This window comes from Salvelinus namaycush, chromosome 18 (genome assembly GCF_016432855.1).
Source record: "Salvelinus namaycush isolate Seneca chromosome 18, SaNama_1.0, whole genome shotgun sequence".
Taxonomy (NCBI): Eukaryota; Metazoa; Chordata; class Actinopteri; order Salmoniformes; family Salmonidae; genus Salvelinus; species Salvelinus namaycush.
Genome location: NC_052324.1, coordinates 16164973 through 16180682, shown reverse-complemented (window position 1 = coordinate 16180682; position 15710 = coordinate 16164973). Strand labels below are relative to the sequence as shown.

Sequence of the window (15710 nt, the reverse complement as noted above, 5' to 3'; positions counted from 1 at the left end):
TTTAGCTAGTCAGTAATTTCGGGAACACTTTACTTGACACCCAGCGTCATAACATATTATGACACAGTCATAACCATGTCATAATATGTCATAATAGCTGACGTAACTTGTCACATCCTGTTATAATATAGTCATAACACTGTCATGACACATATATTTAGACCTGTTGTGACATATATTGCGTTATTTTATGGCTGGTTATGACACCTACATAAGAGTATAAAAACCTTGGAAACCTACCATGGAATTATTTTATGGCTGGTTATGACATCTACATAAGAGTGTTACCGCAATTTCTAAATACTTCACACATACATACACACACACACACACACACACGCACACCTCTATAATATCTTTCTGTGGTTTGTGGGTTGTGATTCTCTTTCAGGCAAACGGGATATATTACGGCCCTTTCCCTCTACCAAACGTAACGTCTGTCAGTAATTAAATAGACTGGCAATGTTCAATTCCTGAATCCTGTTATTTAATGATCACAATTACTGAAATTAACTTAAATGGAGTTTCAGGGAATGCCTTGCTGCGGGTGAAGCAGCTTTTTTGTGGCTGGTGGGACTGGTGCCCACTTGGAGATGGGCACCAGTCCTAGGACAAGGTTTGGGTAAAGAGGGTTGTTGTGACGCATTATTTTCACATCAAAAACACAAATGGTTATATGTTATATGGAAACAATTACACAGCTTGCTGCAAACGAAATGTGTGTAGCCTATATGTGCCATTATCAGTTGCCTGCGCGAATAGCTAAACCTTGGCCAATGAATATCGAACCAAATATAAACAACAAACTTCAATAGCATTTAAAAAATATTTATTGATGAAGAATAAATTACATTTGAGTTACACATAAGTTGTTTTTCCAAAAGACCACATGCATTAGTTTCCTATTCTGGTTATTGCAGGTAGATCATATGTTTTGAATCAACGTTAGCGCAGCACAAAATGGGTTAAATGTCACGTGGTAGCGGGTGGTATCACTTGAGGCTATACCATTTGTATTTGAAGAAAGAGAACAAAGAATCAGAACCTATATAAGAGTCCCCAAGACGCTGCGCAGTCACTCTTTGGCATTAGAGAGAGCAGAGAAGATTACTGCCGGTGCAATCTGTGTCCACGGGTCCAGAAGAAGATGATGATGATGATGCTGACTTCTATCCTTCTATCCTGCGTCTTTACGCTGCAGTGCCTCCGAAGCATGCATTGTTCGCCAGTGCCAGAAAGAAGCAGGTACCAAGCGGCGCCGGTGAGTGCAGTATACTTGAGTTTTATACATTTTCTTTGTTTGATAATATCTCTCAACAGACAAAATTAACTTGATAGTAATTACTGGAAGTTTCATCGGTAATGCAAGTCAACCATTATCCGTGCATTTCAAATTCACCTGCTATTTCAAATCACGCACACATGAGAGTGCAGAAAAGTTTGCTTAGTTGTCATTCCCAGTTTTCCAGTTCAGATTTTCACTGCAGTGGGGGAAAATCAGTTTTTTTTTCTTTTTTTGAATGGTCAGTGTGCTATACCCACACTACAGTTTGCTTGCAGTTATGATTGTGCTGAGCCCTGGTTGACAGATACCAATCTGCTAAATGTTTAAAACCAATCTGGCAAACAAATAATCTTGTAGATGTTATGTTCAATATTATTAGAAGGGTTCTATGTCAATACTTAGTGTTAAGATGATGCGCCTGCCCAGTGGACAAAGTTTCATATCTTTCAATGATGACCAATACATGACAGGAGTAAATCACAACATAAGATTTAAACACGGCATCATTAATCCTAAACAAAAAGATGTCTCAGTCGAATACATAACCATCCCATGATGGGACTAAGTCTAAGAAATGTTTAATTTAGCATTGACACTGACATCAAGAAGGCTTTTATTTTCAACCTTGGCTACCATGGCACAACTGAAAGTCCTGCAGGGTGTGGACATCTGATCAATAGAGAAGGTAATTGAGTTCTTGTCTCTGCAAGGCAGGAAATTATAATAACTGGGCTACAAATACATTTTGTCAACAACCCCATGAATGAGAGGATAAAGAGATATTGCTGATAAATATTAGCCTACTGCCTCAATTACAGAGATTATTAGGTACGTTAAGATGAAAACTGAAGAAAAAAAAGTTGAGGTAGCCTACTGTAAACCTACTGTATAAAGGACGAAGTATGGTAAACGTCTCCTCAATGGAATGGAGGAAAAGATGTTAGTTTAGTTTCTACTCTTCCTTTTACTGAAATGACTTGCACCTGCGATGGCAACACATACAAATTGTAATTCAATGTTATCCCACTGGTAACACACTGTTTGAATCAATGTTGGTTCCACGTCATTTCAATGAAATGAAGTTGATGTCTAGTTGGTAACTGAACTGAAAATCTGTAGTCTTGTCAATTTGTTTCCCATTGTTGACAAAAGAGTGGGTGATTATACAAGCACAGACAAGTTTCTCTGTATGTGGCATCTGGGTCAGGAAACACAGTGCCTGTTTGCTCTCTCAGGGAAAATGGAGGGAAGGGAACACGAAGGGCTCACTGTTTGGATATCTCTTTGTGAATAAAACGCATGTCCCTTGGTCTTTCGTCTTGTTTTGCTCCATTAGTTCTGTCCTCTGGCCAAACTGACTGCTAGACACCGTGAGACCAGAGAGATTACTAGCCTCAGTTAAATAGCATCCACCTGTTGAATTAGGCTACAGCAGCTCCACATCACTGGAAGGCTCCAATGGAATGAAAAGTTAGAACGCTTTGAAAATGAACTGATCGTATTCATTTTCTCGGTTTTTATGGTCCTCAGGAACCCTCCTCTGTTTTGCAGATGCTTTACAGAAACCAATCACCTTTCAAGAGGGAGGGTTCCTGAGGACCATAAAAACCGAGAAAATTAATACGATCAGTTCATGCAAGGTGAGAGTGGCATCATCTCCTTGATTCTCAGCTCAGCACGAGGAAGTGTGTTTGCCAGGAAAGATAAGAGAGCACAGTAAGTACCCAGGGGATTTGTAATATATCTTCCATTGCCTGGTGTTACTGATTGTGGCTGATGTATTCGATTAAGGAGGATAAGGAGGCAGATACCAATGAATGTATTGATAGTGGTGCATCTATCTCTCACCTCATGAGTTTAATCCTCCTTCCTGTTATAGTGAAATAGTTTGTCTTTATTTACTCAGTTGTATATATGCACTCTCCAAATCCAGACCACATCTGATTTCTCATGTAAACATTCACTCAAGAAGACCAGCTTCTCTCTTCATAACTGGATTCACTCCAGAATGCTTACCAAGTTGCTCAGTTTGCAGAAAATATCCTCTAGTATTGTTCTAATAGGAACGGGTTTTAGTATCCTCCTTCTAAGTTTTTACAAGACATAGTGAGATCTGACAGAATGTCCACATGTTATAATGTCAGGGCTTTAGTATAGATGGAGAAACTTTTCAGAGGCGCCTTGTACAGACATGTTGAGTTGTGCTCTTTGAATATCACTCTGCCAGATCCCCTCCACTGCATTGGCTCAGAGATCTTGTCATCACTGTTACCAGAAGCTAGATGTGTCCATACATGTAATGAATCCCCCTCTCAAAACCCGTTGGTTCACACACACAATGATAAAACAGCCTGAATCACCTAGATGCCCACTTTCGGGGTGTACTACTTCAAAAATGGGCTATTTGCATAGTCAGCAGAACAGAAGATGATGGACTGACTGAGTGGCAGCCAAAGCAGTGGAAGCACAACACCACTGTGTACTGGGTATACACTACATATGTACATAATTACATATGTGTCCAGCCTGTACGCGCAATGGGTATACACACAGAACATCATATACAATACATGCTGTAAATGTCAACAAAGGCATGCAAATTGAGGACAGTCAAAGTTTCCGGTTCAACCCGTGACACCATGGAAGTGAACTTTTACCTTTACCCTGTTGGGAATCTGAGGGGAGGAGCTGTGCTTTCTCTCACCTCAGGGGCTAGACTGGTTCATTTGATTGATGAGGGGGGATAACTTGTCAACAACACTCATTTCTTTTCTCATTTCTCTCTTTGAAACATGTTGAGTGCACACTTCTACTGCCTGTTAGCCATGATTTACAACGTACTGTAGATAGCCCACACTTCCTTTCTCATGCTGTAGGGTATATATATCTTCTTATCACCAAACTAGATTAGAGAGCAACCCTAACATCCATATATTGAGTTGAATTCCAGTTTGCAAACTCTACAAAGTGAAATGCAGGTGAAAGACTGAGAGTTCTGCATTGTGTTCCTCCCCTTGTTTAGGGGCACATAACTCAGGGTAAGGCCCTCTCGTTTTGAGGTCTGGAGCACATTCCACAAATCCTGCTGGACATTGTTCCCATTATAGTGGGGCAGCTAAGCACATTTTGTGATAAAAGCACTAAATTTGGCACATAGGTAGATTTATAGACCCTGAAAATATTTAGATATGTAGCCACCCCAGATTTGGCCCATGCGGGGCATGGCAGCCATTTTTCTAAATGGCCGCATAGAGTAATACTATTTTAATATTCAGAAGGACTATATTGAGGCAAGCACACCATATTTGACACAGAGGTAGATTTGTGTAGCCTGAAAAGATTAAGATATGGAACCACCACAGATTTGGCCCCTGTGGGCCGTGGTGGCCATCTTATAAAATGGCCACTGTCGGTAATACAATGTTACAACTCTAAACAGTTTCTTTTGTAAACACACCAAATTTGGCACAGAGGTAGATTTATGTACCCTGACAAGATATATACATGGAGCCACAACAGATTTGGCCCAAGGGGGCCAAGGTAGCCATCTGAATTTGCTTCTGATATGGGCATTGCAAAGTAGCTTTAGTAGACATTTGTTTACATGCTTATGTACCTGGTAGGATGTGAACCCCAGTCTCCACCTCCAGAACCAAACGTCAGAACCAAAATAAATATTCTGTGCTTGGCCTAGGGTGATTTTAAGCCGAATTCAGTACCTCACGCATTCTACCTCATCTCCGCTACACTAATTTAAAAAATTTGACCTACATGACTGCTGTGTTTCTGTCACGCTCGTCATTATGAATGGACCAAGGTGCAGCGTGGTAGGCGTACATTTTCCTTTATTAAATGAACACCGAACAAAAACAACAAAATACCAAACGAAACGTGAAGCTAATAATAGTGCTGACATGCAACTATCCATAGACAAGATCCCACAAAGAACAAAGGGGAAATGGCTGCCTAAATATGATCGGCAATCAGAGACAACGATTGGGACCGTGGATCGGACCGTGGATCGTCGCCGGTTTATCGTTTTCTCTGATTGGGAACCATAACAGGCCAACATCGACATATAAAACGCCTAGATGACCCACCCTAAATCACACCCCGACCTAACCAACATAGAGAATAAAAGCTCTCTATGGTCAGGGCGTGACAGTCCCCCCCCCCCCCCCAAAGGTGCGGACTCTGACCACAAAACCTGACTCAATAGGGGAGGGTCCGGGTGGGCATCTACCGTCGGGGGCGGCTCCGATGCAGGGCGAAGTACCCACTCCGCTCGCAGATACGTCTTCCTCCATGGCGGCTCTGGTGCGGGGATCGTCGCCGGAAGCTCCGGACCACGGGTCGTTGCCGCAGGAACCGGACCGTAGGTCGCCGCCGTAGGAACCGGACCGTGGATCGTCGCCGGATATTCCGGACTGTGGATCGTCGCTGAGGGTTCCGGGCCGTGGATCGTCGCCGGAGGAACCGGACCGTGAATTGTCGCCGGAGGCTCCGGACCGTGGATCGTCGCCGGTGGAACCGGACCGTAGATCGTCGCCGGAGGCTCTGAACTGAGAACCCCCGCTGGAGGCTTTGGACCGCAGACCGTCGCTGGAGGCTCTGGACCTCAGACCGTCGCAGGAGGTTCCGGACTGTGGACCGTCTCAGGAGGTTCTGGACATGCAACTATCCATAGACAAGATCCCACAAAGCACAAAGGGGAAATGGCTGCCTAAATATGATCCCCAATCAGAGACAACGATAAACAGCTGCCTCTGATTTGGAATCATAACAGGCCAACATCAACATATAAAACGCCTAGATGACCCACCCTAAATCACACCCCAACCTAACCAACATAGAGAATAAAAGCTCTCTATGGTCAGGGCGTGACCGTTTCCTTCTGTACTCTTTGTAATATACTGTGTGTTACTGTTAAACATTTTGGTTTTGAGGATATCCAGAGCAAGAAGTATAGACCAGAAATATGACTTAGTATAGGCGATAACTTTTTGTAGATTCAAGGTTTGTAAAATAGTGGCACAGTCTGCAGCCTTTTAGTAAAATGATTATGGCTCCATATCTTAATCTTTTCAGCACACCTCAATCTACCTCTGTGCCAAATTTGGTGTGTAAGTCTCAAAATAGGCCTTCTGAAATGTAAATTGTATTACCATCTGCGGCCATTTCATAAGTTGACTGCCACGACCCCCAGAGGCCAAATCTGAGCGGGCTTCGTTTCTAAATTGTTTCAGGGTACATGAATATACCTCTGTGTCAAACTTGGTGTGTTTATCTAAAATAAAGTCCTCCAAAACTCTAACATTGTATTACCGACAGTAGCCATTTTGTAAAATGGCTGCCATGCCCTCCAGGGGTCAAATCTGGGGTGGATCCATAGCTAAATGTATTCAGTGTTCATAAATCTACCTCTGTGCCAAATTGTGGAGCCTTTATCTTAAAACAGTCCTTCTGAATTCCCAAAAAGTTTTACTGTTGGTGCCCATTTTTAAAAAAATGCTTCCACGCCCACAGTGGCCAAATCTGTGGTGGCTCCATATCTAAATGTTTTCAGGGTACATCAATCTACACCGGTGCCACATTTTTACCACAAAAATGCACAACACATTTTTGCAGCTACCGGTCACCCCACAACTCCACAACACGATTTCCTCACAGAGCAGAAGTTAGCTACCAGAGGAGGGTGGTCACTTCAGCAACATGGTATCTTAACCCAATGACAGAATGATTATCTGGTATCTATCGTTCATTTAGAAGACACTGCAGTACACTACCTTTTTTGATCATGAATACACCGCAATGGCTCCTGAATTGCAATGCTGCAGGAGCTGTAAAAGGCCTGCAATTGTACAACTTCAAAAAGCCATCGAGACACTGTGCCACTGACAGAATTTCTCCTTTCTGTAATTTACGCTCGAGGTATGAGTTAATGAGCAGAACCATTTCCTCTGGGTTCTGCAGGGGGATATTTACTGTACTAGTTCCTATGTGTAATGATAACTGACAGTACAGTAAGCTCCAAGCCCACAATATTTTCAGTTATTTTTGACCTCTCATACTTCCACCTTCAGAAATATTTACAGGCAATCATGTTCAGGCAATGTTTCTATTTTTTATTTTACCTTTATTTAACTAGGCAAGTCAGTTATGAACAAATTCTTATTTTCAATGACGGCCTAGGAACAGTGGGTTAACTACCTTGTTCAGCGGCAGAATGACAGATTTTTACCTTGTCAGCTCGGGGATTCAACCTTTCGGTTACTAGTCCAACGCTCTAACCACTAGGCTACCTGCCGCCCCAATGTCAATGTATGCATGGATTATAATAAAAAGTAATGCATTTGGATACATATTTCTACCAAATCTGGTGTTCTCTAATGATTTTAAAATTATTTTTCTAATAAATGTTGCTCATGTTCCTGCTTTTGCAAAGGGATGGCTCCAGAGGTCTGATCTCTACAATCTGAAGAAGAGAGGAAGAGTCGCCCATCCTCAGGACACACTCAAAGACACAGCCTTGGCCAGAGGAGACCCTATAAGAGCAGCCCTGGTAACTAACAGCACTGAGGTGTCTAACCGCCCCCGCTGTGGCGTCCCTGACTACCCTATGCTGAATGATGTCCTCTACAGGGGGAAACACAGGCAGAAACGCTTTGTCCTGTTCGGGGTGCGCTTGGAGAAGACTGACCTCACCTACAAGTAAGGATATATTATTATTATCATAGTATAACCACACTGTTGAACGGCTTGTATGTATTTAGAGATGGACTTGGACCCAACCAAGGAAATATAATTTTATATATGACATGTTTTGGTGGATAGTTGCCAGTACAACTGGTTATAAAGGTACAGTATGCCCAGAATCCAGTGTTACTCTATCCATCATTTGTTTATTTTTTAAGTCCCATGTTGAGTCACAGCTCGTATATTCTAACTCAACAAGGCAAGCAGGAGGTGCACTCTCATCACGTTTGCCTCAAAAACAAAGTGTGTCTCTGAAAAGGAGGGACCTACGATGTTATTTCTTTGCCTCCTCCGGAGACTCACGGCATGGAGTGTCTGGGCTGTCTGTCAGCTGGATGCTGCCTCTCTGTCTGTGTCCTCTGGTTCCTCTCATTGTGGCTGTTCTTTATCATAATGCATGGTATCTAAAGAGCCACTCAGAGAGAGGAGGAGAGGGCAAGCCATGATGGGCTAATGAGACTGCTGGAGTTGAGCAATACATTTGTCTCAATGTGCCCAGGGATAGGAGTAAGGCTCGCCTGTGTCATGGTAGTGTTACATTGGGAGCCCTCATGCTTAGGACAGCGGAATCACTGGGTTTGCCAAGGGCTTTAGTTTGGATAGTCCACTTAGGCATGCATTTGATATGAATCAACTTCTTTGATGATTCCCTAATTTGATTTTAATTGTTGACATAAGCTCTCTAAAGAGTTTCTTTGTTTTAATGTAATAGTCATCCTGGTTTTACCTGAGACAGCTCATGTAAAGGTGAAGGAAGAGGACTGTTACACACAATTATCTTACAGAGCCTGCGGGTCTATGTAACAGTACACCTCTCTGTTGATTTGATGGTTAGATATCAAATCAAATTGTATTGGTCACATACACATGGTTAGCAGATGTTAATGCGAGTGTAGCGAAATGCTTGTGCTTCAAGTTCCGACAATGCAGTAATATCTAACAAGTAATCTAACACACAAATGTAAAGGGATGAATAAGAACATGTACATATAAATATATGGATGAGCGATGGCCGTGCGGCATAGGCAAGATGCAGTAGATGGTATAGAATACAGTATATACATATGAGATGAGTAATGTAGGCTATGTAAACATTATTAAAGTGCCGTTATTTAAAGTGACTAGTGATACCTTTATTAAGTACATTTATTTAAGTGGCCAGAGATTTGAGTCTGTATGTTGGCAGCAGCCTCTCTATGTTGGTGATGGCTGTTTAACAGTCTGATGGCCTTGAGATAGAAGCTGTTTTTCAGTCTCTCGGTCCCAGCTTTGATGCACCTGTGCTGACCTCGCCTTCTGGATGATAGCGGGGTGAACAGGCAGTGGCTCGGGTTGTTGTCCTTGATGATCTTTATGGCCTTCCTGTGACATCGGGTGCTGTAGGTGTCCTGGAGGGCAGATAGTTTGCCCCCGGTGATGCGTTGTGCAGACCACTTTACCCTCTGGAGAGCCTTGCGGTTGTGGGCGGTGCAGTTGCCGTACCAGGCGGTGATACAGCCCGACAGGATGCTCTCGATTGTGCATCTGTAAAAGTTTGTGAGTGTTTTAGATGACAAGCCAAATTTCTTCAGCCTCCTGAGGCTGTCTGTGTCGGTGGACCATTTCAGTTTGTCCGTGATGTGTACGCCGAGGAACATAAAACTTTCCACCTTCGCCACTACTGTCCCATCGATGTGGATGGGGGGAGTGCTCCCTCTGCTGTTTCCTGAAGTCCACAAACATTTCCTTTGTTTTGTTGATGTTGAGTGAGAGGTTATTTTCCTGACACCACACTCCGAGGGCCCTCACCTCCTCCCTGTAGGCCGTCTCGTCGTTGTTGGTAATCAGGCCTACCTCTGTAGTGTTGTCTGCAAACTTGATGATTGAGTTGGAAGCGTGCATGACCACGCAGTCATGGGTGAACAGGGAGTACAGGAGGGGGCTGAGAACGCACCCTTGTGGGGCCACAGTGTTGAGGATCAGTGGGGTGGAGATGTTGTTTCCTACCTTCACCACCTGGGGGCGGCCCGTCAGAAAGTCCAGGACCCAGTTGCACAGGGCGGGGTCGGTCTCGAGCTTAATGACGAGTTTGGAGGGTACTATGGTGTTAAATGCTGAGCTGTAGTCAATGAACAGCATTCTTAGATAGGTATTCCTCTTGTCCAGATGGGATACGGCAGTGTGCAGTGTGATTGCGATTGCATCGTCAGTGGGCCTATTGGGGCGGTAAGCAAATTGGAGTGGGTCTAGGGTATCAGGTAGGTTGGAGGTGATATGATCCTTGACTAGTCTCTGAAAGCACTTCATGATGACAGAAGTGAGTGCAATGGGGCGATAGTCATTTAGTTCAGTTACCTTAGCTTTCTTGGGAACAGGAACAATGGTGGCCATCTTGAAGCATGTGGGGACAACAGACTGGGATAGGGATTGATTGAATATGTCCGTAAACACACCAGCCAGCTGGTCTGCGCATGCTCTGAGGACGCGGCTAGGGAAGCCGTCTGGGCCGGCAGCCTTGCGAGGGTTAAGACGTTTAAATGTTTTACTCACGTTGGCCACGGAGGAGAGCCCACAGGCTTTGGTAGTGGGCTGTGTCAGTGGCACTGTATTATCCTCAAAGCGAGCAAAGTTGTTTAATTTGTCTGGGAGCAAGACGTCGATGTCTGCGACGGGGCAGTTTTTTATTTTTTATTTTTGTTTATCCGTGATTGACTGATGAGAGGGAGGTTATAGATATGTAACAATGCTGGTGGTCTATGGTGTGTTTCTACAGACTACAGATGATGGTGTGTGGAGTTTACAGTCTCTGATGTTTATATCTATATCTCTTCCTCAGAGTGGTTCGCTTCCCCTGGCAGATGAGTGAGGACAAGGTGCGGCGTGTCCTGCAGGAAGCACTGAGAGTGTGGAGTGAGGTCACACCCCTCACCTTCACTGAGGTCAGCAGTGGAAAGGCTGACATTGTCATCGACTTCACCAGGTACGCATGTGGTAGAGTAAGTGTATTCAAATGTCCGATTACAAGTTACTGAGTTACTGAGTCACTTTCCTGATATGGAGCTCTACTGTAGGTACTGGCATGGAGATAACCTGCCCTTTGACGGGCCTGGGGGCATTCTAGCTCATGCCTTCTTCCCCAAGACCCACAGGGAGGGCGACATCCATTTTGACTATGATGAAGCATGGACCCTTGGCAACTACATGGGTGAGTGTTTGCTTGGTAGGGAACATGCAAGAAGTATGAAGAGTTGATTTACATAGAGCTCTATGTAAAATTAGTACAGTCAGGAAGTAGTTGTCAGCTCTGTGGTTGTACTGTGTATCCCTGTAGGTGTGACCCTCTCCCTGTATCCACTGCAGGCACAGACCTCCTCCAAGTGGCTGCTCATGAGTTTGGACATGTTCTGGGCCTGCAGCACTCCCGGGAACTGGGTGCAGTGATGTCCCCTTATTACAGCTTCTCCTATCCCCTGGAGTTGAGCGAGGATGACAAGCTGGGGATCCAATACCTGTACGGCCATCGTCCACATATCCTGCCCCCACCTCCACTATCACCACCGCCACAAATCCCCACAGAGACCAATGAGATCATTAGTAGTATCGTGAGTGTTACATCTTGCCATTCATATGTTTTGAGGTGCTACACAGGCAAATAATAATAACATAAGACATAAAATACAACTGAGAAACTAGCCACACAAGGATACACATAATATGACAGTATGGAGATGCACTATTGATCCTCTTTCTGTTTCCAGCCTGACGTCTGCCAGACAGACTTTGATGCTGTGTCTATGATCCGTGGGGAGCTGTTTTTCTTTAAATCAAGCTATGTGTGGCGCATTCGGGAGGGGCGGCTGGAGGCGGGCTACCCCGCGCTGGCGTCCCGCCATTGGAGGGGGATTCCAGAGAGCATTGATGCTGCCTTTGAAGACCAATCAGGGAGTATCTGGTTCTTTCAAGGTGTGTGTCAGAGATGTTGGCTGTCTGTGCTGTGGTTAGTCATGTCTTATGAGTATAGGATTAGATAAGCCTCAAGTTGAGTACAGACAGGTAAATATACATGTAGACAGACAAGCAGTAAAATGACTGCATTATAGCGTTATGCCCTTTTTGGTTACCCAGAAAAGTGTTCTTCCAAGACCAAATGCAGCAACCTTAAGTAGGGCATGTCAACAGTGACAAGAGTGTTGAATAGCCAATAGTTATGGAAACTATGAAAACTTAGCCCAGATCCTTGCAGGGCCACAGCAAGGGCATCTAATGTATGAAGTTCTCTCTCTCTCTCAAAGGTCAAAGCTACTGGGTGTTTGATGCAGAGAGACAGATCACAGGGCCAGAACCTGTGCGGAGGCTCGGCCTGTCAGTCTCCCACATCCAGGCAGCCCTGCTCTGGGGCCAGGACAGCAGTTACAACACCTACTTCTTCAAGTCAGGCAGCTACTGGAGGTTCAGCCCCAAGGAGAACCGCGTCCACTCTGTCTACCCTCGCAACATGCAGGACTGGAGCGGCATCCCCAGTGATGTTGACGCAGCCTTCAAGGACCAATACGGTAATATATCTTATGAATGAATCACCCAATCAGCTTTAAATTTTGAGGTGAGTCCTACATTGAAATGTTCCATGATGGAATAATTATTGGATTGTATTGAGTAGTCCTTTTCACTCGAACCCGTATACGGGTTGAAAATTGCAGATTCGGCCAAGGATAAGCACCTTAATTGGAACGCAGTGCCTGCACTGTAACATGCTATACATGATGTCAGAGCCCAGGGTCTCTGCTTCACAGAGCTGTATGGGTTTTGACTGACAGCTGCTCTGAACTTGAGCACAGCGCGACAAGAAGTTTCCCCCATCCCTCCTGCTAATTGGGCAACTTTAGCTAAATGTTTGTTGTCTGAGAAATGCTGTAAATTACGAGTGCTCTGTGTATTTTTAAAGATGAGACGTTGAGGATTATAATAAATACTGCTTTGATGTTATACAAGCAAGCCAGACACCAGTGAGTCCAAATGTGCACTTCACATTTCCATATCATAAAACTAATGTAATATACAGTTGGAATTCTGAACTTACATGCTCGCAACTAGATTTAGAATTTTGAAATATTGACAAGTGGCAGTTGGGATGTCGAGTGCGCAAACATCACTATGTTTGATGCACAGTTACAAGATGACATGGCGTCATACCCTGAGTTGTTCAGAACAGAATGTGTTTCTGTGTTTCTCTATTGTGTAGAAAATGAGCTGTGGACCACGCATCTGAATGCACTCATGACTCCATTCTATGATCACCAAAATTACTATCTGTTTCTCTGAACTGCCCTGTGAAAGACTTACCCTGTAAGATCCTATTTTATAACTTAGCTAGTGATGTCGGCAATAGAACAAACTTAGAAATGATGCCCACCTGACCCAAATGGCAATTCATAATGGTCCGTTTTTGGATTGCGTAAAAAACAGTAATTATGGAAAGGCAGGGATGCAGGGCTGTGTTCCAAACAAAACAACTACAAGTGTGCTTGCTCTAGTTCCTCAATGGCAAAGCTAGGAGAGATAAAATAAGTTGAAGACTCTTCTTTGAGTCATAAAAGTACATTGAAATTACTTGGGAACTGTACACACTTTGGAGAGGTGTGCAGCCACTTGGAGACACCAATTAGTCCTCTCACCCAAACCCTTGTCATTTTTTGGTCTTATATTTCACCTACCCCACATTTTCAGGAATATTCTTAGCATGTTACTGAATGTATCCAGAATATTTTCAGATTTCTCTATCAATAAATGCAGCGAATAGTACAGTAAATGTAAAATGCACAGAAAATCTATCAAAATCAGGGCAATGTTTGGATTCAGTCTTGTGTCAAGTGAACTGTTGTGTCCTCACCTTTAGTCTAATAATTTTTCCATAATCTTCAAACTGTTCCCTTTTAATTGCTACCATGGTTATGCATATGTTTTCTGTAAGAAACATTTCAATGTAGCCCAGTCCTTATAGGCCAATTCCCACGAGTGTAAGGAGCTAATAGATTTTTTTATTTATTGACAGGCTATGCCCACCTTATCCGAGGGAGGCAGTACTGGAAGTTTGATCCTGTGGAGATGAATTTACTAGAGGGGTATCCTCGCTATATTGGAATGGACTTCTTTGGTTGCCTAAATGCATGAATAATCAGTATTAAGTGATGCTGCTGTCTCAAGATCAAACCCAAGTCCAAGTTTAGTCCAACTATGCCCTCGTACTTATGGTCTTCAAATACAACATTGTAATGTTGTGCATTTCTTGGGAACAAGACCATTGCATCTACAGAGGCTTCTTCATCTTCTTCCAAATGTTGAAGAAACAAACTATTTAGAGAGAGACTATTTCTTTACTTGAGTGAGTTCCAAAAAATGTGTGTTCTTCCTCAAATACGTTTTTGTTTAATCATGATCTTAACACTTTGAATGGACTAGATCCTTTTTTCTTCTCAGGGAAACACAAATTCAAATGTTTCCTCAGAGTTTGGACTTCATGTGCAGCTATGTACTTGTATTTATTTGTTACTGGGTTCGGTTCTAGGGTCAGAAGTTGCTTTGTTCAAGACCATGGGCAGACAGTACAGTGCCATCTACAGTCCAGTACCAACCAATTGCAGGAGGTTCTTTTGAACTATATTATGATGTATAATTTACTCCAGAGATGTTGCAGCATAAACATGTTTGCTTTATTCTTAAAGGGAGATATGTCTAAGGCACTGCAGTTAAGGTGTTAAATCTGTTAATCACTGACAATCAGGGACACCTTTTGTTCTCAAATGTTATGAACACTTACTCAGAGTCTTATATGTATGACATCAAGTACATTATCGCGTCACATTTAATTTCTCTCTAAGATTACTATACTTAATTCAATAATGTTCCATCCATGGTGCTCTCAGTCAGTGCAAAGGGATGGGGTGAACTTGGTGTTGCATTATGTGAATCTAAGCCATGAGGATAAGTTACTTTTTGGTTCACTGCAGTTTGTCAGTGCAGGACACTGATATATCTGCTTTACTGTAAAATACACTACCGGTCTAAAGTTTTAGAACACCTACTCATTCAAGGGTTTTTCTTTATTTTTACTATTTTCTACACTGTAGAATAATAGTGAAGACATCAAAACTATGAAATGGCACATACTGTATGGAATCATGTAGTAACCAAAAAAGTGTTAAACAAATCAAAATATATTTTATATTTGAGATTCTTCAAATAGCCACCCTTTGCCTTGATGACAACTTTGCACACTCTTGGCATTCTCTCAACCAGCTTCACCTGGAATTCTTTTCCAACAGTCTTGAAGGAGTTCCCACATCTCAAATAATTATTTTGATTTGTTTAACACTTTTTTGGTTACTACATGATTCCATATATGTTATTTCATAGTTTTGATGTCTTCACTATTATTCTACCATGTACAAAATAGTAAAAATAAAGAAAAACCCTTGAATGAGTAGGTGTTCTAAAACTTTTGACCGGTAGTGTATGTATTTGTGATATTTTGTGTTTGACAGCCAATAGCTGCAGCCGGGCAGATAACTTGTTTTTAGTCTGTCTCTTCTAACATTTCGAGTGTTGACTATAGAGCTCAGAAGTATTTCAGGACATAATTGACCTTTAATTAAAAGAGCCATTATATCGGTTCTAATTACATATTAACATGTTT

At 42.9% G+C, this 15710-nt stretch overlaps 1 protein-coding gene across 1 annotated transcript; it reads left to right on the top strand.

Moving 5' to 3' along the window:
- Positions 1-1213: 1213 nt before the first annotated feature.
- On the top strand, positions 1214-14188 carry mmp11a (matrix metallopeptidase 11a). The gene is made up of 8 exons (XM_039013931.1): positions 1214-1261; positions 7731-7996; positions 10857-11000; positions 11092-11225; positions 11381-11622; positions 11779-11983; positions 12313-12573; positions 14070-14188. Exons 1-8 carry the CDS (start codon positions 1214-1216, stop codon positions 14186-14188), a joined length of 1419 nt encoding a protein of 472 aa, XP_038869859.1.
- The last annotated feature ends 1522 nt before the right edge of the window (positions 14189-15710 follow it).